The sequence below is a fragment of the Mizuhopecten yessoensis genome, unplaced genomic scaffold (genome assembly GCF_002113885.1).
Source record: "Mizuhopecten yessoensis strain PY_sf001 unplaced genomic scaffold, ASM211388v2 scaffold5315, whole genome shotgun sequence".
NCBI lineage: Eukaryota > Metazoa > Mollusca > Bivalvia > Pectinida > Pectinidae > Mizuhopecten > Mizuhopecten yessoensis.
Genome location: NW_018405987.1, coordinates 248,171 through 276,145, shown reverse-complemented (window position 1 = coordinate 276,145; position 27,975 = coordinate 248,171). Strand labels below are relative to the sequence as shown.

Sequence of the window (27,975 nt, the reverse complement as noted above, 5' to 3'; positions counted from 1 at the left end):
GCGTGGCCTCCTGTTTTTCAGATATACGGACATTGCCGTAAGTTTTTAAGGTGTAAACGTTTGACGCGGTTACATGATAGGTATGTGGTGGGTGTGGCCTCAGACACAATGCATGCACGTCTATGTTAATACAGGTATACGGTGGGCGTGGCCTCGTATTCATTACAGATATGCGATTGGTGGGACATGAGATTAATTACAGAAAATTAATAAAGTTGACTCATTCTGCTACAGAAATAACATATCTACATGTGGTGGGCGTGTCTTTCATGTTATTCATGTTTGTGTGGGTCACATAATCGCGCATCGTTAAACTCGCGTATATAAAAAATAAATAAACGATGAATATCACGACGGACTTGGATCATTTCCGTGGTACCATACAGCTCCAGACCCTCGATATCCCGGGGCAAAATAATTACAGATGAGATGTTTATACAATTGCTGATCAATACTTTGCATTAAAATGAACAACCTACGGAAATATTTATTGCATAATTAAAGTGCATATCTATAATGTATCATGTGTTATGTATGATTCAATCCCAACACGACACTGGCTTTTAGAGTAACGACTCAAATTCTGCACGGAAGATTGCGTGCGCGTGATCCACTTTCAGCTTTGACCTTCATTGGCTATTCATTTTAACTCTATTCAATAGTACGGAATTAATTATGGCGGTTTAGGAGCAAGTCGTGTCTGATGCGTTATTCTAGGGAAATATCAATAACAATTATCATGTAAGTGTGGACTCATTTAAATGACATTGATCAATTATGCGTACAGACACACGGGGTTTCCAAGTATAGGTATACAAGAAGATTATGCAATCATGTGGCGCAACCCATTAGCAGTGACCATGTGCACTCATACAAAGTAAATACCAATACGGCTAATTCGGATCCAAAATTCGTTATTCCGTTAGGGCATTTCCATGTACTTCCTAGCACGAAGATTCATTGTCTTGCATGTACCACGTGGCTGATACGATGTTGTACAATGTAAACCAATACATTGTATATGCATCACTGTGGTGCATTATGGGAATATAGTGTTGTCAATGTGAAAGTGTCATTATAATATAGAACCAGGTCTTGTTTCCCGTCTGTTTATATAAACTATAGTCTATACACAGGAAGTGAAGAGATATTTTGATACAGTCCTTTTTCAAGCAACGGCAAATTATTTCAATGTTTCCAAACATTTATATAAATATATCATTGTGACTTTGTTCTTTTCAGATCAACATTATGAAAAGTTACATTCTGAGAATAATCGGAAGGGGCCCGACAAATTGAAAGAGGAAGCAACAAAAACCGAGAAAGAGGAACTTTCTCCTCATAAAGAGTTACCGAAGCCGGACCCACCCAGTTCCCCTAAACTAGAACCCATTCCACCATTCACAAACACGGCGCCGTCAACCATCACCGGATCTGCTTCCGACACACAACTTCATCCTATGATTGTACTGCAAGAAATTCCTGTCGTTAACCAATCAGAATCGACATTATATCCCGCGCGACCAATTTTGAATGCCAGAACAAGGCACCAAAAAATCCTTCGTCGTCAAATGTCAGACAATGACTTATCTCCCTTCAGTTTGACACAAGAACAACTACAGGAGATTGTAATACACGCCGCTCCCGTCAATCGGAGACGGGGACTTCCGAGGGGGGACAGCGCCGCATCGGAACCCTCCGCAACGGGTACAACGCTCATCAATGTCGCCGAGAAATAGATTATCTTATTTGTTATAAAGAATACAGATTTAAGAGCAACCAGGAAGAAATTTAACAGAGTTAACAAATTAATATATTCATATGAACGCACACACATATTTGGGCGGTCTATCACAGAAATGGGTGTATTTGTGGCTGTATTGCATAATTGTTCATTTGTTTTGTGTACATGTAACCGACTTGTCACTTTCTACACACCGGGCGAGGTCTTAGAGACGGATGATATATTCTAGATTACCAACATTTTCTAAGATATAAGGAGGAGATACTGTTTGCGATTTCTCACAAAAAAAAACCCCCATAAAAACCAGAAGTGGGCGTAACAGTACCATAGGGATACGTCCGAGTGTAACAGTACAATAACGATACGTCCCAGTGTAACAGTACAATAGGGATACGCCCCAGTGTAAAAATACAATAAGGATACGTCCCAGTGTAACAGTACAATAAGGATACGTCCCAAGTTGTGGCTCTAGTTGTGTTGATTCTACATTCCATCGCGATTGTAAACTGTATTTGATAAAAACACAAATCCCGTTTGTCAATAATTTGAAAACAATTCAGTTTTGTCTCGTTAATCAAAGGTTGGGAAGCGACATTTTCTCTATACGGATAAATGAAAAAAATTCGCATCGTTCACAACTAAGTCAAACAATTCCAACTCGGAAAGGTTGTGCCTGGTTCTACTGGAGATAACTCTCACATCCGACAGTTAAATAAATATCTTGTGATGATTACAGTCAAATACAAATTTGTTTTGTGTTTTCCTTGGTATCGTTGGAAATTGTGATTTTGTCTGATAGTATTTGAAATTCTTTATTTTATGCAGGGAAAAACACATGTTTTCAATATCGGGTAATCGGAGATTGAAGGAGTTGCTTGGAACATAAGGGTTACGACCGATTGTGTAAGACCACCGATACCATCCATGTGGGTGGTGTCTACGGCCGATAATGTCATATGGGTCTTGTTTATATTGACCGATTGGTAAAAGTTAAACGGTCCAGCAATATGCAGGCGATATAAGGGCCAAGCAGGTACGTAAACAATAACAAGCATTAACGTCAGTTTTAGTAACAAACAATTGCATACAACATTTTGTTTCAAGAATGACAAGTTAAAATTTTGTTACACCAATGTGTCAACAAAACCGTAATTCGAACTAAACATGGATAAACTAGGGCAAACTATGTAAAACTAGGGCAAACTGTGTAAAACTAGGGCAAACTATGAACTAGGGCAAACTACAAACTAGGAAACGTGTTTCACAGTTTAACAGACAAGAAAACATTTGTATACTTCTGTTTGTTTCTTAATCGTACACGTCGAAGTTTATTTGCCTCTTAAAGTATGGTCACTTGTCGATATGACAGAATGTTAAGGTGAACAACTTGACAATTGGTGTTGGCGCGTGAATGTGACATGTGGTGTTGGCGCGTACATGTGACATGTGGTGTTGGCGCGTACATGAAACCGATTGTAATCCTGATTCTTTGTAAAGGTTGGGTGACAAGTGAGTCTGGTTCCTCCAGTTACAATACGTGCAGTTTCAAATGGTATCTTGTAACCCCAACTTTGTAGCTAGATTTAACTCCGGTTTACCAGAAATAGCAGTTTACGTATAAGTATGAATGATCTTTTTATAGCCAAACGTTGTGAACTTTAACATGTTATAGTGTTTTAAAAGCATATTTTTTTTTTATTTCTATGTATTTTGGCTAGTGTTGGGAATCGGTTGAGATTTCAACATCGATGATGGGATATAATCGGTTAGTGTCAACCGATCGATTTTCGATTATTAATTGGTTACCCTACCGTTACATAATCCTTAAAAAAACATGACCTTTTTTAGCAATGGCATGGCTTTTCCTTTTATCAATACTACTAATGAAATTTCAACTTTGAAGCAAACCCCAACACGTTTTTTTACATTTAATTATGTTTAAATAGCATGATTGATAAGAAGTTATATTTAAGAGTAAAAGGACAGAACTCCCGTTCTCTCTTAGTGAAAATGAAAGTAGAACTCGCACTTCCGGTTTTGAAAACAATCATCGATGTTGACATCTCATAATCGATTGTCGGGAATCGGTTGCCTTTCCGATTATATATCGCTTATAATCGATCATCGGGACGACACTAATTTTGGCATCATGATGTCATTGCGATATATGCTATTTCTTTGTGTGAAAGGAAGGTCTGATTTCGATCATGATCATTAGTATGCCTTTGTTTTGTTGCCATTGCCCCAGCTCTATGAGGACGTAACATTACTTGGATACATGGCGGGTGTCAACGAGGAAGAACAGGACGCTTTCCCTTCCGGAACACATGGTCTTGTTATCTGTGTACTGTTTTCAACGGTCTCTGTTCAAATTATTCCTTTAACCATAGTGCGCCCTAGTTTAATCAATTTTCAGTTTGAATTACGGCTTTTGTACATGTTTTCTTCTTGTTTTATGTTATGTACAATAAAAAATATTAGTTGGTAGAAAAGGCTTAGTTCAACCAGAGACGTATATAACACATGGCTTTATAGTCTCTGGTTCAACTGATACACAGAAAACACTAGGACGGTCTATAGATAACACAAGCCGGTCTGTAGATAAAATCTTTTATTAGATCATCCTGCCTTGTCTATGGCCCAGAGAGGACACCTAGGCCCAATTAAGGCACTGGACAAAAGCGAGTACGAGGTCAAATATGTAGTAAATACACAGATATATGTAAATAATTGGGGGAAACAAAATCATGTAAACAGCTATCTAACAGTAAACGCATAGGTTTAGTAATGTGCAATGTATATACATAAGTTACTATAACTTAAAAAAGGATAATGAGATTAATGTTTTAATTTATCATTACAAGTGAGTGTTAATACCATACCCTCTACGATCTAGGTAAATACATATCTACATCTTATTGCGTTAATAATTATATAAGTGAAACTTATTACAATTCTACGACTAACAATACTTATACATATTGAAGTGAAACTTATTACAATTCTACGACTAACAATACTTATACATATTGATGTGCAGGAAGATTGTTTTCAATTTGCTTGACAGAAGTGTTTAATCAAATTAATTTAATTTGTTTTGTTTAGGCTAATCTCAACTACTAAAGTTGCCTTTTCTTACAAAATCTCAAAATCTAGATAACTGACAAATATCAAGCTTAAACTTTCATTTTTTTCTAAATTAATTTCAATTTTCTTACATAGCTCTCTTTGTTCTTTTAACAATGATCAGAAAATAACATAATAATAACAACCTTATGATATATATTCTTGAACAAAATATTGTCAACATTGATTAAAACGAAAGGTCACAGTGCTAGGCAGTACATATGTAAACCTGTACAAAAAGCATTAACAAAGTAGAGCTTATCACATAAGTGCATTATATTCCCAAACATTAGTTATAAATGACAGACAATTTTCATATTTTGATACCATTTCAAAGCACTGATGTCACAATCACAGTTAATGAACAGATAAAAATAAATCTTTGATTCATTCAATAGCAAAAGATTAGACTGATGTCACAGTACTGCGAAATCTTAAATATTTGAAACTTAAAGCATTGATATATACTAAAAGTAGATTTTTAATCAGCAGTTAAACGTTGATCATCAGACAGGAAAGACCCTGTAATCACATAGGAACTAAAGGTTTACCAGTAGTCATTAGTTCAAGTATCCTACGAGGCACAGCATGTGGTTTTAAATCCTTTACCATTTATCTTTATCAGTCTCATTCAAAGATTTAATCTACAATTTACCAAATAACCATTATCACTTTCATAGAGAGGCACATAACAAACTTGTATACCCATGTTATTGGAGTCTTGCAGTGTCATTTGAAGATTGCATCAGTTAGTACAGATAGCATTACAAATAGCATCAAACATACACAGATACCATGTAAAAATCAGAGGTCAATAGAAAGACGAGATTAATTAGAGATTAACTTTTCAGACAAGAAAAAATACAACATATCAAACAACATTGATGGCCATACTATGGGCGATACTTTTATAAAGGAGCATATACAAAGTAGACAAGGATACTGAGCTAAAGAAATCGCTAACATCATACCATCTTGATCAGCAGTTAAAATAAAGAATGAAAAATATTAATGAAAGTGCTGCAAATTATGTCATGTGGTTTGTTTTCAATTGCATATTAAAATCAATGAAAACAAAGAGTTCCAATGCTTTGGAGTTGTTGCCATACTGATGAGATACAAGATTCCTAGAACTCTAAAGTTAAATGTAAAATAATGTGGAGAAAAACATAGAGGTAGAATGAAGAGCCGGAACCACAAATTACTGAGCATTATTCAAAACGATGTTAGTTTTCAAAAAAACTTTTACTTGTGTCAGAGCACCTTACTTGTTTTTCCTATTTAGCATCTAAATCTCGTACAAAAATGAGACAATGCAAGAATAGGAGCTAGTGTATATATATTGATATTCATATAACCTAGAAAATACCATATAAGGAAGATTTATACTGTATAACAATTCTGTAGATCATAAAAATCTGACATGTATAAAATATTTTAATAAACATACGCGTAAAAATAAATAAAAAAAAGATTTCCAAGCAGGTACGGGGAAGAATGAAGAACTGAATGAGTTTCACTGAACTTTTTATCCTCCATCACACTCTACATCACAAAAGGTCGGTCTTGATGTGGATGATTCTGATAGTTGTTGACTTTCTCAGGTAACAGGTAGGACAACCTCATCCGACAAGTGAACAGTTCACGAAAGTGATACATCGCATTACCTCGGGTTTACTTTGTTTAATATAGAAGCATTATCTGCCGTTGATGTTTTTGTTACAATGTCTAAATCACTTATACGATAAACAAGCAAATAAAGACACAGTAGCATCCATTGAAAACGATAGAATATATAGACTGTCTTAACAAAGTTTTCACTACATGCTACATGTATAAGAAGGCTAAAGTTGCCAACAGTTTTCTCTCTCTTTTTTTCCGTCGGAAATGAGACAACACATCCAACATTTCGTCAGAGTAATCTCCCTTGGCAAGTGTTTACGTGTTGGCATTAAGAGTACATGGTGGTCTGGATGAACTGTAATAAAATTGGAAAATGCAGTAAATAAAAATGCTTTCTGTAAGTTATTAGTCACTGTAAATTAGTCTACCGAGTCACCGGTAAATCTTTAACCTAAACAGAAGAGATTAAACAGCTTAGGTGGGTAAATGAACCAATAACAGGACTAGAAATTTACAATTTTAGTAACAGAAAACAAAGTAAAACTCTGAACTTTTCAAGCAAAATGTGTAGATAACCAAGAGATGTTCACTGTATACGGAAACAGACAGAGCAAAATGTGTAGATAACCAAGAGATGTTCACTGTATACGGAAACAGACAGACAATCAAATCAAACATCTGACTTGAAATTAACTTTTGAAATTAATTTGTGAAAACAGATTAGCAGTAGCTGTAGGTACTCCCGATATATCCACTATATAAATACAAATAGAATCTTCCCCTAACTTGAGGGTGTGACAGAGAAATCTCTGACCCTTGTGGTAATTTTTTAGTTGTCTAATCTGAGGCTCTAGGGTTAGAGGACCGACAAATTTACCCTTGAGTTGAAGCTTTCTGTATTAAACCATTAAGTAGGGGGTGAATATATTCCAGTACTATGTTCAAAAGCACTGTTTTTGTTACTTTTTGTTTTAAACCTGATTTGCATATTGCCTCTCCCATCGATACCTGATTGTGATGTTATATACGACGTCATATCTGATAGTTCCCTTGTCATGTATTGTTTATTTTCACCTGCTATCTGTCATATCTAAGAGGGTGACAGAGAAATCATACCCTAGACCCTTAAGAAGATTCATGGATATGTAAAACAGGAGATATTTTTGCGAATGGAGGCAGAATACTTACATCATCAACTTCAAAGCCAGCCATATCCCCATGTTGCCTCGACTTGAACGAAGCTGCAACAACAAAAAGTCATATCCTTACAGTGTTAAACATAACTGAACAATTTCAAAATCAAGTATACCATATTGACAAAACTCAATCAATAATTAGAAAATTAGTTTCAACCAATTCATTCGTGTAATAAATATAACAAGGCAATCCATAGTCCCCCACCGGTAATGATTTCTATATCTAACAAACAGTACACTCATTTCAGGAAGCATAGGTCACAGTGAGGTCATAGTAACCTACTTCTTGCACTCAGCAATCCCAAGATGTCCTTGTACATCAAATCTGGTTACTCCAGGTGTATTATTAGTATAGAAGATATGCCCCGGACAAACTTTTTCAAAAGTAAAGGTCAAATGTCAAGTCATACGTCACAGTAACCTAATTCTTGCACTCTGTCATCCCAAGATGTCCTTGTACACCAAATCTGGTTACTCCAGGTGAAATAGTGTAGGAAAAAAGTCTCGGACAAACTTCTCGGATGGAGGGAGTGCAAACCTATAGCCCCCCCCCCCCCCCCCCCCCCCGAGAACCGATGGGGGAATAATAACAGTGTTGTTTGCATTCCAAGTTATTATTTATCTATCTGATGTTTTGCTTTGGCATTTTGATGGCCTTGTTCAGCATGTGAACCACCATAATACAAGGGTAACGTACCGAAAACCGGAACATAATACTGAATGAGTCTGTATGTTTGTACATAAAGGGCCATAACTCCATAAATTACGGCTGAACAATAGTGGTTATCAAATTTGTATCAGGGCAATAAACCTTTCTATGAAGTTTGAAGTTAATCCGTTGAAAACTTTTGAAAATTGAATAAAGGGCCATTTCTCCGTAAATTACAGTCCGATACTTACGGTTATCAATCTTGTCCGAGCTACCATGGCTACCATGGTTATAAAAACTACTGGAGGGCCATAACTCCATAAATTATGGTCCGCTAATTACGGTTATCAAACTTGTCTAAGCTATCATGGTAATGAACCTTCTTATGAAGTTTGAAGTTTATCTGTTCAAATCTACTCGAAATATCGAGCAGACACTGTTTGGGCAAATGAATAAAAGGCCATAACACTTTCAATTGCTGTCCTATAATTTCGGTTATTGAACTTGTCCGAGCTATCATGGCAATGAACTTTCCTCTGAAGTTTGAATTAATCTGTTGAAAACTACTCAAGATACATTGTATAGACCAGACACCCTTCGTGCCTGCCCCCCAACTCACGTGATAACATAACATGTCCTGTCATTTGATGGGCGTATAAGAACAGCTACTTACAAAGCATTGTCTTGAGACGGATTGCTGCTAAGATGAAATCCCCAAACTCAATCTGGCTCTCTTTGTTGGAGTAGCGCAAGACCAAAGCACTCAGCGACCTGTTACTTAGTCGGAAACCTGAAATACATTACATGGTATGTTGGTGAAATGATGTACATGCGTAACAGTATGAACAGATATCAATCATCAATGACCAGTTAAATTGAATACCTCTGACTTATAGAACTATCTGTGTTTTGCATTCTTTGATACTCATGTCAATATATTTAGGTGCCTTCACAAACTATGACAGCAGGTGTTAACACAGAATTTGCCAGCAGGCACCTTTATATAGATATTTATATATATGGGTCAAAGAAGTAATGTTAACAGAAGATTCCCCAACAAGAGGCCCAATGGGCCTGAATTACTCACATGGTATTAATTTCACACTTGTAATTTTAAGAGTGGACTGAAATACAACTACAGGCAGAATATCAGTGTTTGATTCATAAGAACCTATTTAAAGCTTTAAACATATGACGCCCGTGACCTTGAATGTCGAACAAGGACATCAGGTTGAACAGAGTTTATAGACTTCCAACCCAGCATGCTTCTAGCAAAATATCATTAGCCTGGACCTTTTGGTCATCCAGAACAAACCATTTAAAGATTTAAAGATTTACACCACATATTGACCACTATGACCTTGAATATGGGCGAAGGTCATTCATTTGAACAAACTTGGTAGCCCTTCATCTCAGCATGTTACTGGCCAAATATCATCACCCTAGCCCTCTCGGTTATTCAGAAGAAGTTGTTTAAAGGTTTAAACATATTTGCCCCTGTGACATTGAATATAAGTCAAGGTCGTTTATTGGAACAAACATGGTAGCCCTTCATCCCAGCATGTTACTGGCCAAATATCATCACCCTAGCCCTCTCAGTTATTTAGAAGAAGTTGTTTAAAGGTTTAAACATTTTTGACCCCTGTGACCTTGAATATAAGTCAAGGTCATTTATTTGAACAAACTTGGTAACCCTTCATTTCAGCATGTTACTGGCCAAATATCATCACCCTAGCCCTCTCGGTTATTCAGAAGAAGTTGTTTAAAGGTTTAAACATATTTGAACCCTGTGACCGTGAAGATAAGTCAAGGTCATCTATTTGAACAAACTTGGTAGCCCTTCATCCCAGCATGCTACAGGCCCAATATCAGTACCCTGGGCCTTTAAGTTATTGAGAAGAAGTTGTTTGAAGATTTTAAAGACATCTGACCCCAGTGACCTTGAAAGTGGGTCAAGGTCATTCATTTGAACAAACTTGGTAGCCCTTCATCCCAGCATGCTACAGGCCCAATATCAGTACCCTGGGCCTTTTGGTTATTGAGAAGAAGTTGTTTGAAGATTTTAACATATTTGACCCCTGTGACCTTGAAAGTGGGTCAAGGTCATTTATTTGAACAAACTTGTTAGCCCTTGATCCCAGCATGCTACTGGCCAAATATCATCTTCCTAGGCCTTTTGGTTACCGAAAAGAAGTTGTTTAAAGAAAAAAGTTGACGCCGGACGGACAGACGGACAACGGACCCCGCACCATAACAGGTGACCTAAAAATTGTCAAAATATACCCAAAAGTGTATTTCCCTATATAAACTATAGTAAAATTTACCCCCTCCCCAAGGGAGAACGGATAGCTCAGGGTCCTGAAATTTACAATTTAAATAAAGCCTCTGATGATCTTTCTTTCCATGTAGAGAAAATGACTGTAGAACCTCTGAGTCTGGAGAAGAAGATTTTTGAAATATTGGTTAATTTTACCTTCGGGGCCCCGCCTAGCCCCAGGGGTTGGGGTAGGAATTCCAATTTTACAATTTTGTAGCCTCATCTACCAAGGATGATTCTGACCAAGTTTGAAAAAATTCAATCCACTGGTTCTTGAGAAAAAGTTGAAAACTTAAAAGGTTTACGCACGACGCAAAGCTCAGGTGACCTAAAAATCTACAGGTAATACAGGCAATGTCAGCAGCGCCCACACAGACCATGTCAGTAAGCACCAACACAGGCTAGTATGCCAACAGGTATCTGTACATACAATGTCGGCAGGCATCCACACAGACAAGGCCAACAAGCACCCACACAGGCCATGCCAGCAGGCATCTGCACATACTCTATGTCAGCAGCCTACCGATACAGGTTATGCCAACAGGCATCTTCATATACTATGACAGCTGGCACCCATACATTACAATGTCAGCAGGCACCCACACAGAAAATCTCAGCAGAAACCTACACAGACAATGTCAGCAGGAACCCACACAGAAAATCTTAGCAGGAACCCACACAGGCTTCCAAAGACAAGGACAATTAGCACCCACACAGATTGGGCCACCAGTCATGGACAGCTTACCACTCATATGCAGTGCCTGTCTCAGTTCATAGGAGCTTAGGCATCCACTGCTGTCAGCATCTCTCTCCTTGAACACACCCTGAAAGCACAAAGAGTCAAGTTTATACACTGACTACCTCAGGTAAAAGGTTATGTCACAGCTTCAATAAACTAAGATCTGAAAAGTTGGACTGCCACTAATATTCAGTATTTGAAAGCCTCAATATCATTCTTTTCTTGTTGAAAATATTACAAGTTATATATTGCAAGAAACATTAAGGATTGATGAAGCAATATCATACTAAGTTTGATACACTTCAAAAATCCCATTCAGATGGGTTGTCAGCTACAGGAGGTCCTGTGTGGGTAAATGATTAGTCTACGTTAAAAAAGGTGTGTGTGAAAATTAAGCTATTCTGGTAAACTCTGTCAATACATCAAAGATATTTGACTAAACTTTAGCTTGGTGACAGCTACTTAAAATGGGTCGACTTGAAGTACAATACCATTTTTTGGATTATTTTGACATTGATTTTATAGGTGCTGGAAAGATCAGAAAGGTTTTGATGCTGGATAATTAACCATAATGTTTCATCCTTTACATTGTGAATTATTGCAGAAAACCAGTGAATTATACATATTAATATTGCTGCCTTCAAAACCCAAGATTTATCATTATCCTTGTTTGTGTTGTAAAAGCCAACTCTACTGACATCAAGGGCCGGGGCTAGATCTTTTTAGACATCAAGGGCCGGGGCTAGATCTTTTCAGACATCAAGGGCCGGGGCTAGATCATTTTAGACATCAAGGGCCGGGGCTAGATCTATTTAGACGTCAAGGGAGGCTTGATCTTTTTAGACATCAAGGGGGGCTTGATCTTTTTAGAAATCAAGGGGGGCTAGATTTTTTTAAACATCAAGGGGGGCTTGATCTTTTTAGACAGAGTTTACCCGAATGAAGAAAAAGAAACCACATCTTTTACAGCCATGAATGGTTTTCCTTTATCATAGGATTTTGGTAATATTAAGTATTACTGTAACAATGTCATCAGTTATTTTCAGTAAATTCTTACCTTCCATTTCCTTAGGTCGTTCCACAAGTCCTTGAACTCATCAAACCCAAGCTTGCCAGACATGTCACCCTTGTCATAGTTAAGGTTAATCAACTGCATGGGTTTTTTCTTAATACCAATATATTGTTGGAAAATTATCCATATTATGTGTTTCCTCACATATGTTTATTTTGTAGAACCACCAGGTAAGTAGTTTGTACATAACAATCTTTGTAATATTAATAGTGATAATAGTTTGAGGTTCTTTAATATACTGCTTTATCACAACCTAGTTTGTAGGTCATCTCAAAGAGGTTTACACATTTCTAAACATTTTCTTCAGGTTGGTAAGTATGGATTATGAAAAGTTCTTCTTTACACAACCAATAAAATTGTTATATGAGACGTTTCGATGACTAGTAAGAAATGTACACTGTCACGGTCATCAGACAAAACACCTTCATTTGTCTGATGAAGGGGACAGTGTACATATCTTACTAGTCATCGAAACGTCACATAGAACAATTTTATTGGTTGTGTAAAAAAGAACTTTTCATAATCGGTTCATAAATTATTATCCGCGGTTATAGGGCCTTTGCAACCAGCCAATATATTTCTCAACATCCAGTGCTGCCATTTTGGTGCTCACAGCAAGCATTCAAAAATTCCAGCACTGCCCATGCAATCATTTTCTCATTTACAGCTGAGTAGACTTGAACAAGCAGAGTAAAACAACTTGTTCAAAGATACAACACAGTGCCGGGATGTGACTCGAACCTGCAACCCTTCAGTCACGAGCCCGGTGTCCTACCACTAGACCACCGCGCCTTGTAACATAAGAACCACCAGGTAAAGGATACCAGGAGGTGTTATCATTTGTAAAGCACCATGGTCACATGTGCCTGTACTGCTAAATTGTAATAGGTCAATTAGCTTTTTATCCATTTTAGATATAACATAGCATTTGATTAGTCATTGGAAATAAATTGCAACTGTAATACCACTGTATTACCAATAAAACTCAGTTTGTGACAGTGTAATAACAATATACTGCAGCAATTCTAGAATCACAGTGGGGTCATCTCGTTGTATCTTTATATGTACATACAGGTACATATAAGACAAATGTGTGCATTGGAAAACTATGTTGAAGCAAAATATATGTTAATAACTGGAAATGAACATAAATTAAGAAATGTTGCTGAATTTGTATATTCAGCTTTTGAAGCAAGATCAAATTTTATTATATCTGTGACATCACAAATTTAGTATTATTACATCGGAAGTCAGTGCTATATATTAGTAAATTGTACGTTATAAGGTACTCTGCAGAAATTGTTTTTGATGTAAAAATTGTGTGAATATGGTTATTATGTACTGTGCAAATTGTACTATGGGCTAGTTGGCCTTGAAATACTTAATAAAATATCTTGAACTTGAACAGTATTAATACAAGCTAGTATTCAGTACATTTTCTACAATAGGATTTTTTCAAATAATGTACTATATAATCCAGATAATGAAAGTACAGGCACAAGGAAAAATAACGAAAGTACAGGCACAAGGGAAAATAATGAAAGTACAGGCACAAGGGAAAACCTAACTTAATATCTTTTTCAGTTATGAATGCATGCAATTTAGTAAAATCCTTTTCACACCCTCCTCCCACAACCCCAAGTGTTAAAACACTTCTGCAATACTATTGGTCAGTATTGGTGTTCTATATAGCTAATTATAGCTAGCTAGGTGTAAGGATACATCGTGCATGGCCACCATACTGCGACAACACTCCACGCTGAATCCAGAAAACTTGAAATCTGAGAAGAAGACAAAAACATTGATGAGATTCATGTTAATATGAAACAAGTAAAATATTGTAACATTGGACAAGATATCACAGTTTTACAGTTCAGTCATACTAATGGTAATGTTACTGGTATAGATAAAAGACACTTTTACATCGGAATAGTTACATTGGTCGGCAAACCCACTGACATAGGGTATAGTTGGGAATATTCCAACCAATGTAACGACCCTGAAATAAAAGTGAAGAGTCTATTGTTTAATTATGTTGTTCAAATCATGTTTAACATTTATTTAGGTCTTCCCTTAACGAAACCTTAACACAAAACTATTACGAGGTAGACAACACTCGATAACACTTAACCTTCCTTCACAAGTCATCCTTTATGATGTAATGACATCTGAATAACTTCAAAGAGTAATACTTTGTAATCATAGGCTGATAAATGCCATAGAGAGTAATACATACCCTGGTACCTTAAGTAGACAGGTGAACTATAAAAGTTAGCCAAGATAAACACTATCCATGTTTGTTGTAATCGTACATTATATTTCATATCTTGCACAGTTTTTTGAAATTTCCTGTATAGCACTATCATAAGTGATAAACATAAGGTTTCTGTTTTATAAAAATAACGATTATGCTTCAAGTCATTTTGTGGTACTGTCCATATTTTTATAGTATGCAGATCAAAGATGAATTAATTTTAGATTGGTTTAATTACCAAAAACATGAATATTGCCTACCTTGGCTGTCAATTAAGAAACTGGTAAAGTCAACCCCTTAATCCTATGGAATGGAATCCTCACATCTCAATATTGTTTTCTTTGATCCAAATTGTTCAGGTTTGTCATACAGGATTCTGTCTAGTGATGTCATGTGTACAATTCGACATTTTAGATCAAGGAAAACTACTTTATTGTGAACTTTTTTTACCCTTTCCTATACTTATACAGGAGCTCATATTAATATAAATTAATAGTTTGGTTATCAAACATACCCAAAAATTACAAGTATTTCTGAAATTTAAAACACTTCTATCAAATAATTGAATAATAGAAAATAATAACAATGTTATACATAATTATATCAATCATTGAATACTTTGTACAATTACAGAGTGATCCAGGTTCAGGAGTTAACCTCAGCAGGTCACATGCAAAAGCCGACTACTGATCAATCAAAGGGGGATAACTTGTGTAAATAAACATGCAGTCCATATATACCCAGTTATATTTTAGTTGCAATATCTAAATCAGTAATGAATAATTATCCTCAAAACAAATCAGTAACAAGTTATTTGCTCCTTAATCTGTTGTTTGATTTATAAAATTTTGAAGTACTGAAGAAAATTTGCTAGTCCAGCAAACAACTTGTATGATTTTAATGAGAAGCTACACTTTTGTCAGTTTGGAGGCCTACATGTCAGTCCTTTAGAGAGAGAGAAGATGTGGATGACTGGCTATAACCACCGGTCATTAAGGGGAGGCTACTCTAGGTTTGGTGGCAGCAGCTTTCAAGTCTCATGCAAGATAACAGCATCTATTACCAGTCTTCACTATAAACAAAATATAACTATCATACGTTTTGAAACTTAATGAATCAAATCGTTTAAAAATGAAAAAAAGGACATCTTCAGCAAAATTAAAAAGCTTAAAGAGTGAAAACAGTATCACACAATTTATATGCTTCAACTCAATATCACACAATTTATATGCTTCAACTCAATATCACACAATTTATATGCTTCAACTAAATATCTTTATTTTACTTTCTTATGATCTGAAACTTGCGTTTATTTTCCTTTTCATAGAAGAATTTTGGACTAAGAAAAGCAGGCTAACAACATACTAATGATCTAATGTATGTCACTTTCAATTTACAGTTGGATATATGTAAAGGTTTGTTAAATTGAATTAAAAATGCAATTAAGTTGATTGATAAATTAGCACTTTCTATATCATTTAAAGCTAGGGTTTGGTACTCTTAACACTATGACTAGCCTAGGAAAGATGTATCATTTATTTTATGAAATTTTACTTCAATATTGTGTAGTCATATAACTAATGAGATATATATATAATTTTTTGGTTAGTAATTGATGAATATTCATTTGTATAATCATTTGTTAATTTTGGATATATAGCAAATATATGTACACCATCCTCTAACTGATATTTAACTGATATTCACACCTTTCTCAACTATGGTTATACCAGAATTTCAAATGTTCTAAAATGAAAGCTACGAAAGAAAAAATAAATAAACCAGGGATGTATAAATCGTTGAATTTGTACATCCCTGTTTAAACCAGCAGTGGAGATAACGGTGCACCCTCATACAATACCCATGTAAAGTAAGTGTATATACGACACCATTGTATACATACTTGGATCTGTAAAGCAAACAGGTACATCATACAGGTGCAAGGTGTAACAATAATTGTGAGGATATGCATATATTACATAAATACCTTTCTAACCTAGTTACAGCTCCATCAAGAGGCAGTGACCTCATGACCTGAGTATTTAACAAGGTCACAACCCCTCTATTCTTGCTGATAGAGAGGCTGTCACCTTGTGACCCACATATACAAGGCTGACATTGGTCCACCAATGACCAAGCCAGGTTAAAGGTTAGTGCTGGCATGATTTGTGATGAGTAGTGATACAATAATGATACAATAAATGATGATACACTTCTTCTCCTTACCTAAGTTACCGTCTTAGAGGATAAAAGTCAAAGAAGACAAAACAAAGACAAAATCTCATTAGTATACACAAATCATACACCTGTAACAGGTAACCCAACACAGCAGGCAACACGTGTATAGTCAACAGGTACCTAAAACAGGTAACCCAACACAGCAGGCAACACGTGTATAGTCAACAGGTACCTAAAACAGGTAACCCAACACAGCAGGCAACACGTCTATAGTCAACAGGGACCTAAAACAGGTAACCAACACTGCAGGCAACACGTGTATAGTCAACAGGGACCTAAAATAGGTAACCCAACACTGCAGGCAACACGTGTATAGTCAACAGGGACCTAAAATAGGTAACCCAACACTGCAGGCAACACGTGTATAGTCAACAGGGACCTAAAACAGGTAACCCAACACTGCAGGCAACACAACAGGTAACTGAACCTGTAAGCTACAGGCTAACCAAAACAATCTTCCCCATGAAAAAAAACATAGAAAGAAAAAAAATTACTACCATAAAAAGATTATATAATAAACAAGAGGCCCATGGGCCTTAACGGGCACCTGAGTCTACAGTATTTTTTTTTTTTGTTGAAATATGTGCCAATTTGAGTAAACAAGAGGCCCATGGGCCTTAACGGACACCTGAGACTATAGTATTTATTTTTGTTGTTGAAATATGTACCAATTTGAGTAAACAAGAGGCCCATGGGCCTTAACGGACACCTGAGACTATAGTATTTATTTTTGTTGTTGAAATATGTACCAATTTGAGTAAAAAATATTATAATGTTAACTTAACTTTGTCAGGACCATGAGCTGATCATTCCTAGACCAATTTTAAGTGAGATCGGCCTATTAGAACTTAGTAGCAAAATAGCGGCCATGGCAGCCAAATCGTATTTCTGATTGACCCGAAAAATAACAACACTTTGTCAGGACTATGAGGCGATCATTCCAACCAACTTTTAGTTCAATCGGTCCAACAGAACTTGACTTTAAGTTTGAAATAGGTTTTCAAAATGGGGGCCGTGGCGGCCATATTGGATTTCTGATTGACCTAAAAAATAACAACACTTTGTCAGGACCATGGGACGATCATTCCTACCAACTTTCAGTGCAATTGGTCCAGCAGAACTTGACTTTAAGTTTGAAATGTAAAATGTTAACGGACGACGGACGAAAACGGATAGCAATAGGTCACTTGAGCTAAAGCTCAGGTGACCTAAAAATAGTATAATGTTAACTTAACTTTGTCAGGACCATGAGCTGATCATTCCTAGACCAATTTTAAGTGAGATCGGCCTATTAGAACTTAGTAGCAAAATAGCGGCCATGGCAGCCAAATTGTATTTCTGATTGACCCGAAAAATAACAACACTTTGTCAGGACCATGAGACGATCATTCCTACCAACTTTCAGTTCAATCGGCCCAGCAGAACTTGACTTTAAGTTTGAAATAGGTTTTCAAAATGGGGGCCGTGGCGGCCATATTGGATTTCTGATTGACCTAAAAAATAACAACACTTTGTCAGGACCATGGGACGATCATTCCTACCAACTTTCAGTGCAATTGGTCCAGCAGAACTTGACTTTAAGTTTGAAATAGGTTTTCAAAATGGGGGCCGTGGCGGCCATATTGGATTTCTGATTGACCTAAAAAATAACAACACTTTGTCAGGACCATGGGACGATCATTCCTACCAACTTTCAGTGCAATTGGTCCAGCAGAACTTGACTTTAAGTTTGAAATGTAAAATGTTAACGGACGACGGACGACGGACGACGCCGGACGAAAACGGATAGCAATAGTTCACTTGAGCTAAAGCTCAGGTGACCTAAAAATAGTATAATGTTAACTTAACTTTGTCAGGACCATGAGCTGATCATTCCTACAAAGTTTCAGTTCAATCGGTCCAGCAGAACTTGACTTTAAGTTTGAAATGTAAAATGTTAACGGACGACGGACGACGGACGACGCCGGACGAAAACGGATAGCAATAGTTCACTTGAGCTAAAGCTCAGGTGACCTAAAAATAGTATAATGTTAACTTAACTTTGTCAGGACCATGAGCTGATCATTCCTACAAAGTTTCAGTTCAATCGTCCTAGCAGAACTTGACTTTAAGTTTGAAATAGGTTTTCAAAATGGCGGCCGGGGCGGCCGTATTGGATTTCTGATCGACCCAAAAAATAAAAACACTTTGTCAGGACCATGAGGCGATCATTCCTACCAACTTTCAGTTCAATCGGCCCAGCAGAACTTGACTTTAAGTTTGAAATGTAAAATGTTAACGGACGACGGACGAAAACGGATAGCAATAGGTCACTTGAGCTAAAGCTCAGGTGACCTAAAAATGTACAGGTGCACTATTTCAAGTGTTTTACATGTAATTAGACTTCATTGTCAAGTTTTCAAGGTATTTGTGTTAAAACTAGTAGAACTCTAGCAGATGTTATTTTTGAACTTTGCAAAAGGGGCATAACTCAAAAACATAAAAACAAAACATGGATGGAAATATCTGGAATAGACAATTTGACGTGTCTGAACCATTCACCCAGAGTAACCATTCACCCAGAGTTATGGCATCTAAAAGTCGATGTAGACTTTTCTTTATATTCTAAATACAACTTCTGGTTCTTTTGTGTTTTACTTTGGCAAGTTTTGCGGTATATAAGGTCATATTTTGACTGTATGAAACTTCTACATGTTGTTTAAATAATGGGAATCTAGCTTGGTTACAGAATGAAGTGAATTTCTGAAAATTCAGAAATGAGAGTTTTTGTATACATCATGTACGTGTACTGCTGAAGTTAATTAGCACAACATATCAAACTGGTACAAAGCACTCCCACAGAAAGTTAGCTGGCCAAAAGTAACCAAAGTAAAAATGAAATTAATTGGAAACAGAAAACAGTCATCAAACAAAAGAAAGCCAGGTAACGCATTAGGTATATAGCAGTATGGTTTATGATGATTGGTGGTCATTTTATACGATTAAATTATAATGATTTTATTTATTATAACCTTTCATTTATTTGAAGATTGGGGGAGGTGGGGGGGGGGGGGGCGTAATTTTAGGAAAGAGATGCAGGCTGCATTTACTTGTGGGTGCTGATGAGGGTAGGTGGTGGTGTTCAGAAGATTTTTTATCAAACAACACCAAATAAATCATTTAAATAATGGTTAAGACTCGGTCAACTTTAACACAAAAATACAGCAAATAAAATAATCTATCACTCCTGTGTCATGTTAACAGTGAAATCTCAACCGGTGGGTAAGAGTTTTGGAGATTGGCTCATGGCACTTATCCTGAGGGTTAAATTTCCCTGTCTTTATCACAAAGGAGTGAGAGATTATTTTTCTCCCACACTTCCTGTCAAAAAAATTATGTTGTGATTGTGAATCCAATGCATCACCATAAAATGAGTGACGAACTTGATCATGTGAACATGGTTACACAGCATAAAGTGATGACACCGGGAAGTACTAGGTAAAGACAGGCTTAACTTTTCCCCAGGAAAACATATCTGATAAGTGTGGGAGAAACACCTCTGACAAACAGCTACAGAGGCGATACTCATATTTTTGTAGAACAGGCAGCATACCTTATGCAGATTGATATCAATGGAGGTAATAAAAAAACATTTATTATCAAAAAGCTTTTAAGTGTGAATAGAAGCACAAACAGGTTATCCACAATGGTACAAAACCCAACAATTGTGTTTTAAAAATCCAAACAGGATCAAATTTTTCAAATGTGCTACTCAATCCAGACTGAACTTACTTTCTACAACTGATGCTAAATACAAAATAAATTAAAACAATACATACAACTACAATGAAAACAAAATCAGAAAAACGAAAAAGAAAGTTTTTTACATAAAGTATAAAAACAAAACTTGAATAATGTAATTATAGTATAAAGTAATAAAATATCTGTAAAGTAACATTCAAAAATATTTACAACGAAAGTAAACCATTCATGTAAGTGAGATTAAATATGAAACTGAAAGTGCGTAAACTATAAAAACACAAAAAATAATACAAAGACAGAAACAGCTAGTTTCAGATTGATAAAATGTGCTTAAAGACATTTATTAGGGAAGAACGAGAGAATATCAGCCTAATCCCAGAAACAGAGACAGAGCCTGAGGAATAATGTGTAGCCTACCTTTGGTAAAGACCGCGTTCAGGATGCCCTGGAGTTCATAAGCATCCACTTCCAGGTCCTCCCCAGCCACACGACGGAAACTTCCCTTCAGAGCCGCTTCCTGTTCCTGTTCTTCATCCGTGGGCTCAATCTCCTCCTGGAGGACACAAATAAACAGGGTGAGATGTCGACTATCAGCACCAACACTTACAACGGTCTTGTGTCTGATGTAACACTCCCTACAGCTACTCATACTGTTAACCACAAACAGGGTGAGATGCCGACTATCAGCACCAACACTAACAACGGACTTGTGTCTGATGTAACACTACCTACAGCAACTCATACTGTTAACCACAAATAACCAGGGTGAGATGTCGACTATCAGCACCAACACTAACAACGGGCTTGTGTCTGATGTAACACTACCTACACCTACTCATACTGTTAACCACAAATAAACAGGGGTGAGATGTCGACTATCAGCACCAACACTAACACCGGTCTTGTGTCTGGTGTAACACTACCTACACCTACTCATACTGTTAACCACAAATAAACAGAGTGAGATGTGGACTATCAGCACCAACAATAACAACGGTCTTGTGTCTGATGTAACTCTACCTACAGCTACTCATACTGTTAACGACAAATAAACAGGGTGAGATGTGGACTATCAGCACCAACAATAACAACGGTCTTGTGTCTGATGTAACTCTACCTACAGCTACTCATACTGTTAACGACAAATAAACAGGGTGAGATGTGGACTATCAGCACCAACACTAACAACGGGCTTGTGGCTGATGTAACACTACCTACAGCTTCTCATACTGTTAACCACAAATAAACAGAGTGAGATGTGGACTATCAGCACCAACAATAACAACGGTCTTGTGTCTGATGTAACACTTCCTACAGCTACTCATACTGTTAACCACGAATAAACAGGGTGAGATGTGGACTATCAGCACCAACACTAACAACGGGCTTGTGTCTGATGTAACACTACCTACACCTACTCATACTGTTAACCACAAATAAACAGAGTGAGATGTGGACTATCAGCACCAACACTAACAACGGGCTTGTGGCTGATGTAACACTACCTACAGCTTCTCATACTGTTAACCACAAATAAACAGGGCGAGATGTGGACTATCAGCACCAACACTAACAACGGGCTTGTGGCTGATGTAACACTACCTACAGCTTCTCATACTGTTAACCACAAATAAACAGAGTGAGATGTGGACTATCAGCACCAACACTAACAACGGGCTTGTGTCTGATGTAACACTACCTACAGCAACTCATACTGTTAACCACAAATAAACAGAGTGAGATGTGGACTATCAGCACCAACAATAACAACGGTCTTGTGTCTGATGTAACACTACCTCCAGCTACTCATACTGTTAACCACAAATAAACAGGGGTGAGATGTCGACTATCAGCACCAACACTTACAACGGTCTTGTGTCTGATGTAACACTACCTCCAGCTACTCATACTGTTAACCACAAATAAACAGAGTGAGATGTGGACTATCAGCACCAACACTAACAACGGACTTGTGTCTGATGTAACACTACCTACACCTACTCATACTGTTAACCACAAATAAACAGGGAGAGATGTGGACTATCAGCACCAACACTAACAACGGACTTGTGTCTGATGTAACACTACCTACAGCTACTCATACTGTTAACCATCTCACTTTTTTCTTGCAAAATTCTGAATTTGTGTTCATTGTATGTTGGACTTGTACTCTGCTCTAAGGAAAATTACTTGCTGTTTTATAGAAATTCTTGGTCTTCATACATTTATGATTCCCTGCCATTTGAAAAGATTTGCCCTAAATATTTCTATTGTATATGTTACAACTAAACCAAGTAAAGTTACAGATAATTGATCAATGAAACTGCCAGCAATATAAGTCTTCATCTTGTTTCTGAAATGAAACTGACTTGCATTATAAAAAAGTACTAATTATACAGTTAACAGACCCACATGTGTGGTGTGGTGGTGGGTTGTGAAATGCTCCAACTTGTGAAGAGAAGTGCAACCCACTGTAAGTGGTATTTATCAAAAGTTTGTAACAGTGATATTACATTCTTTGATCAACAAACTATATCTGCACCGTAAGTAGCCATGTTCCACCTAATTAGTGCCCAGAGAGCTTAGCAATATGGGAAAATAAGAAAGATTGCAAAGTCTAAAACAATTCTTAAAAAAACACCAAAACAGACAATTTTTGAGTCTGTAAATAACAGTGAAAAGATGAGACCCTCAGACTATGAAAATGATACAAGGTGTTTATAGGGATGGGGGCACGTATAAGATGGAACCTCTGCTGTACGGCAAAGCTCACCAACTACAGACTTACTGTACTTCATGGCTATTTTTATCTTTCTATAAATGGCATGCAAATTAAATACAGAATTTCAAATATAAACAAATGAATATTCACATACAGCATTTATAATTGAACTAATAACTGAGTTATCTATTTAAAAAACAACAACATTTAAATACAAAATATTTGTAAATTAAGAAACTGAACTATTTCACATTCAAAATAATTTGTCCTCCACACAATACAAATTATTGCAAATAAAATCTGCTTATAACAAAACCATGAACAGATACTCACAAAAATCCAATTCATTAAAATATCGCATATATTTCACAAAATGCAATCAACAATAATATTTAAGCATGATCAAATTATTAAAATTACATTCTTTTTAAAGTTATAATAACCAAACTAGCATAGCATGCCTGATTCTATGAACATTGACCTAAGATATTCTGGTGTGTATGCCGCCTTCCAACATCTTTATTCAGTTTTCTATTTAAATATTTTTTTACTGTATTAATAATCCATATATTTTTTCTAAATCAGTTCTCATGCATGACAAAAAATAAAATTATCATGTCATATGATGATTTAGGATTTGACTCGAATAATATATTTCACACCAAAATAGTAAAAACACTGTCATGCAAAAATACAGTGCTATACCATGCATATACAGTGAATTATTATCTATATGAGAAAAGTTATCCTCATCAAAATCTTGAGTAAATAGTTTCCCTCTAGCTGTATTTAACCCCTTTATAGATAGGAAAACCAGACATTATATTATTTTAAGATTCCAATATTTATAACCATGTACTGTAAAAAGTAGATTCATCAAGCAATAAATAGATAGGATTTGAGTTTCGAAACAAAGTCTTTCAAAAATGCAATATTTTACAGCAAAATAATTGGATCAGTTTGACAAGTGAAATTTCAAGTTAATTACATCAGAGATTTCTGTAGTGTAGCTAGGAGAACGATTCAATAGGACCTCACGACTCAACAAAATGTTTTAACAATTTGTTTAGGCAAAATTAATTCCTACAAAAATCTCTGAGCAAAAACAAAAATTGATAGCATTAGATTATCTCAGTAGCCTTTGAACTGTCAGTAAGCAAGAACTAATTCAATGAATAAAAAAAAGGAATGAAATTCATACAGAAGGTCTGTTGGTTAGAATTTTCAGAAATAGCTCCTCTTGTTGCAGTAGTAAGAGTGGAGCCAGGTCTACATATTAACCGACTTTACCAGGAAAATCAAACAGCTAATTAACCTGCTGCGTAGTCTGTGTGGTCCTTTAAAACATTTAAGTTATATGTTAAATCTGTAACAAAACAAGAGAATCATGTGTATATCCTAGTACATGTATAAGTACCATTCACAGTGTGGAGGAATGGAGTATGTAGCTAGCAATGGAGGTTCGCAATATAATTGGAGTGAGTGACACAGAGGGAACTGTTTCTACGTCTAGCATCATCCCTGCTTTTTCTATATCATACACATTCGGGTGGCAATGTTGAAGGTAGTGGTCCCATTTGTGGTGTTGGAGTTAACTGTATTTTAGAATATGGAGGATTCATGTTGTTCTGTTCCGATATAGTACAGGGTATTTATATTGTTCTACAGGAAATTCTCCAGAATGTTTCTATACTTGTACTGATGTGATGAAGAACCCCTAACAACTGCACTAATGATATGTTTCTCTGGTCTCTGAAATTAGTCATTACTTTGAAAGTCTTTACTGTTTTAGAAAAGAAATTGATATTAAATATTGATCCCTGATGTCAATAACACTTCTAATTCTAAATAATCCAATAGATAAGCAAAATATCAAGCTAGCAGCAATTTTACACTTTTCCTGCTGTTAGACTATTTTTGACACTTTCTAGCTCTACTTTCCGTTTTGTACACATCCTTATATGACTGTTTGTATCAAGGTTGACCGAAGTATTGGAAAGGTTCTAGCAAAGGAAAGAAAGCAGGATTGTCTAGATCTGGCCATCTTTTCTAGACCAACACTTTACTAAAAGATATAGATTTCACAGTAGGCCTATAGCTCCAAACCAAAAACATATATATATACTAGGCTAAAACTCTGGACTATATACTTATCCAAGAGCTGAAGAACGCACACTAATCCAAGAGATTGAGACCATATATCGGTCCCAACATACTTGCCCTAGTGGTCTAACAGTAAGAAAAAACTCTGGGCCAAATTTAGCTGACAAGGTGTATACAATTTCCAATAGAGGTCAATACCTCTAGGCCACACAGAGTAGGCCAAGATATTATATCATACGGTAGTATAATGAGTAAGCTAAATGTTCTGGACCCTATTACAGACTCTAGGCCAAATAGACCAAGAGCAGCTGCTAGGTCATATTGAGTAGGCCAAGAGCCCTTTTGGGGACAGTTTGAGTAAAACGAGAGTTCTAGGTAGTATACCGAGATAAAAAGCTCTGGACCAATTGGAGCAGGCCAAGAGCTCTTTAACTCAGCAGGTATGGAGCCCTATAGGCCACATAAATATTTCACAGGTCATGAGTTTCAGGCCAACAGTATCTAGACCATACACAGTAGAAGAGAGAGCAGAGGAAGACTAGCATCAGGTAGATATAAACATGTGTTACATTGAGAGCGTTGTATAGAACCTCTAAGGCCTCTCGCCGCGACATATGGTCATAGTTCCTAGTGGGCGCCTTTCGCCTAGCACTAGAAGGTGCTGTATGACCAGACCTTGATGAAGGAGGATAATGATGAAACTTTTGAACGCCCTTCAAACATAAATCAAGACAGAAAAAATAAAACATTAATAAACAATTGAGGTTCAATACTGCCCTAACACAAGACAGTGCTTCACTGAAATTCTGTACATGTAGGTGGAATTTTTAAGTATAGATCTATATGTTACTTATTAAAATCAATTTCTTGGTGTATGGCGCTTGAAATTTCATTTCCTTCTCGTAAAATAAATCTTTCAAACTCTGATTATATTTTTTCCGGACTCAACTGTAAAGATTAAATAGGATCCAATGTACACTTTAACCCTTTTACCACTAGACCATAATGGACTTGTCCAAATCAATACATGACTGATTCTATTAAAGTAATATAGGGATGATAGGGTTAAGGCTTATACTACAGATAGATGTACAAGTTCTCAGGATATACAACAGTAATATCTGTGAACGTTCCTCGTCTCATTATTATGGTTTATGCTTAAAAAATAAAATTAATGTAATGTAGATGCCTGCTTATTAATGCACTTTTAAATTATATTATATCAATTTTGAAACAATTAACCACACGTAATGAAGTATGCCATTACAAGTGTAATATTGTAATAGAAGCATGCTTAGGAAATTTATAATTTATGTATACATGTATAAGATTAATTACTATTTTAATTAGTAACAGGAAGATCTGATCAGCGTAGAATGTGTGTGTGCACATGCACCTAGACATACATATTTTATACAAACTGTCACACGCACAATGCCTTTTTCCAAAATTATTTTCATGCTTGCTAAATAGAAGCCAACCATACAAAAATAATCAGACTAAAATCTCCTCCCGATGGATCTAGGGTCAGTTTACGTCCTTAGTCTAGCTATGTTTGAGTAGGAAGTATTTTATCTCCCACATCATTGTAGGTATAGAATGCAAGTTTCTCACAAATCTGTTGGTAATAGACAGTGATTTCTCCAATAGACTATAAAAAAAAATCCAATACCCATGCACAAAGAATAGCGATTTTCTCCCAACTTTTGTGTGCATGAATTACTCATATATGAAGGCATTATTGATTTTGTTTGGTACTTTTTTTTGCCAAAACACCTATAATATTTTGTCCATAGGTCTAAACCTAGATCCCTCAGAGTTCTCACAAGCATACACACAAAAAATCCTGATATGGTATATATAGCTGCAAACATAAGTCAGACTTCATCCAAAATATGTCTGCATTAACTTATTATAAGTACAAGTCTGTTAAGTCTTTATGAAATGGATTAGGAAGTTACATGATAACAATTAGAACATACATCCTCAACATGAAGGACACTCAATGAATATTCATATGAATTGCATTCATGACATACACACTCAAATAACAAATCATGCATATTCAAATATCAAATTATACATATTCAAAGACATTAGCATATCATTAAATGTAGGATTCACTGCACCCGTGCACTTCCTCATGTAAACAAGCCAACCTCACACAGGTCAATGAAAGACAGACAACAGAAAGGGAGAAAGACAGACAACAGAAAGGGAGAAAGACAGACAACAGAAAGGGAGATCACTCCAGTCTGAAACAGAGTGTTAAGTTGTAAGTAGTAAACTTACTCTGGCAGCTGCCTTCTGTGGTAAATCAAATCATAAACAGAAAATAAGACAAAATCTAACATAGGCGTGAAAAATAAGACATAAAATCTGGAAAAAAAACCACTGAACAAGACAATATCTTGAGAAACTAGATTGCATGGGATAAATACTAAATCTATA

At 36.2% G+C, this 27,975-nt stretch overlaps 2 protein-coding genes across 20 annotated transcripts in view; one reads left to right on the top strand and one right to left on the bottom strand.

The window, feature by feature from the left end:
- Nucleotides 1–2,487, top strand: part of LOC110450550 — a 50,028-nt gene extending 47,541 nt beyond the window's left edge. The window contains exon 3 of the mRNA XM_021498137.1: nt 1,243–2,487. Within this exon, the coding sequence (XP_021353812.1) occupies nt 1,243–1,739 (497 nt within the window). The 3' untranslated portion in view covers nt 1,740–2,487. The remainder of the gene's footprint in view (nt 1–1,242) is intronic.
- Nucleotides 2,488–4,340: 1,853 nt separating this feature from the next.
- Nucleotides 4,341–27,975, bottom strand: part of LOC110450545 (calpain-B-like) — a 69,672-nt gene continuing 46,037 nt past the window's right edge. For 9 of the 19 annotated variants that reach the window (XM_021498114.1, XM_021498120.1, XM_021498122.1 and 6 more), the window contains 10 exons: nt 27,817–27,831; nt 26,094–26,237; nt 21,117–21,252; nt 20,730–20,744; nt 14,189–14,247; nt 12,452–12,520; nt 11,401–11,479; nt 9,012–9,128; nt 7,682–7,734; nt 4,341–6,848 (listed from right to left, as the gene is read on the bottom strand). In XM_021498114.1, the coding sequence (XP_021353789.1) occupies nt 6,822–6,848; nt 7,682–7,734; nt 9,012–9,128; nt 11,401–11,479; nt 12,452–12,520; nt 14,189–14,247; nt 20,730–20,744; nt 21,117–21,252; nt 26,094–26,237; nt 27,817–27,831 (714 nt within the window). In that variant the 3' untranslated portion in view covers nt 4,341–6,821. Of the gene's footprint in view, nt 6,849–7,681; nt 7,735–9,011; nt 9,129–11,400; nt 11,480–12,451; nt 12,521–14,188; nt 14,248–16,623; nt 16,630–16,946; nt 16,959–20,729; nt 20,745–21,116; nt 21,253–26,093; nt 26,238–27,816; nt 27,832–27,975 lie in introns of all 19 variants that reach the window. The other 10 variants (XM_021498126.1, XM_021498128.1, XM_021498129.1 and 7 more) reach the window with 5 other exon arrangements.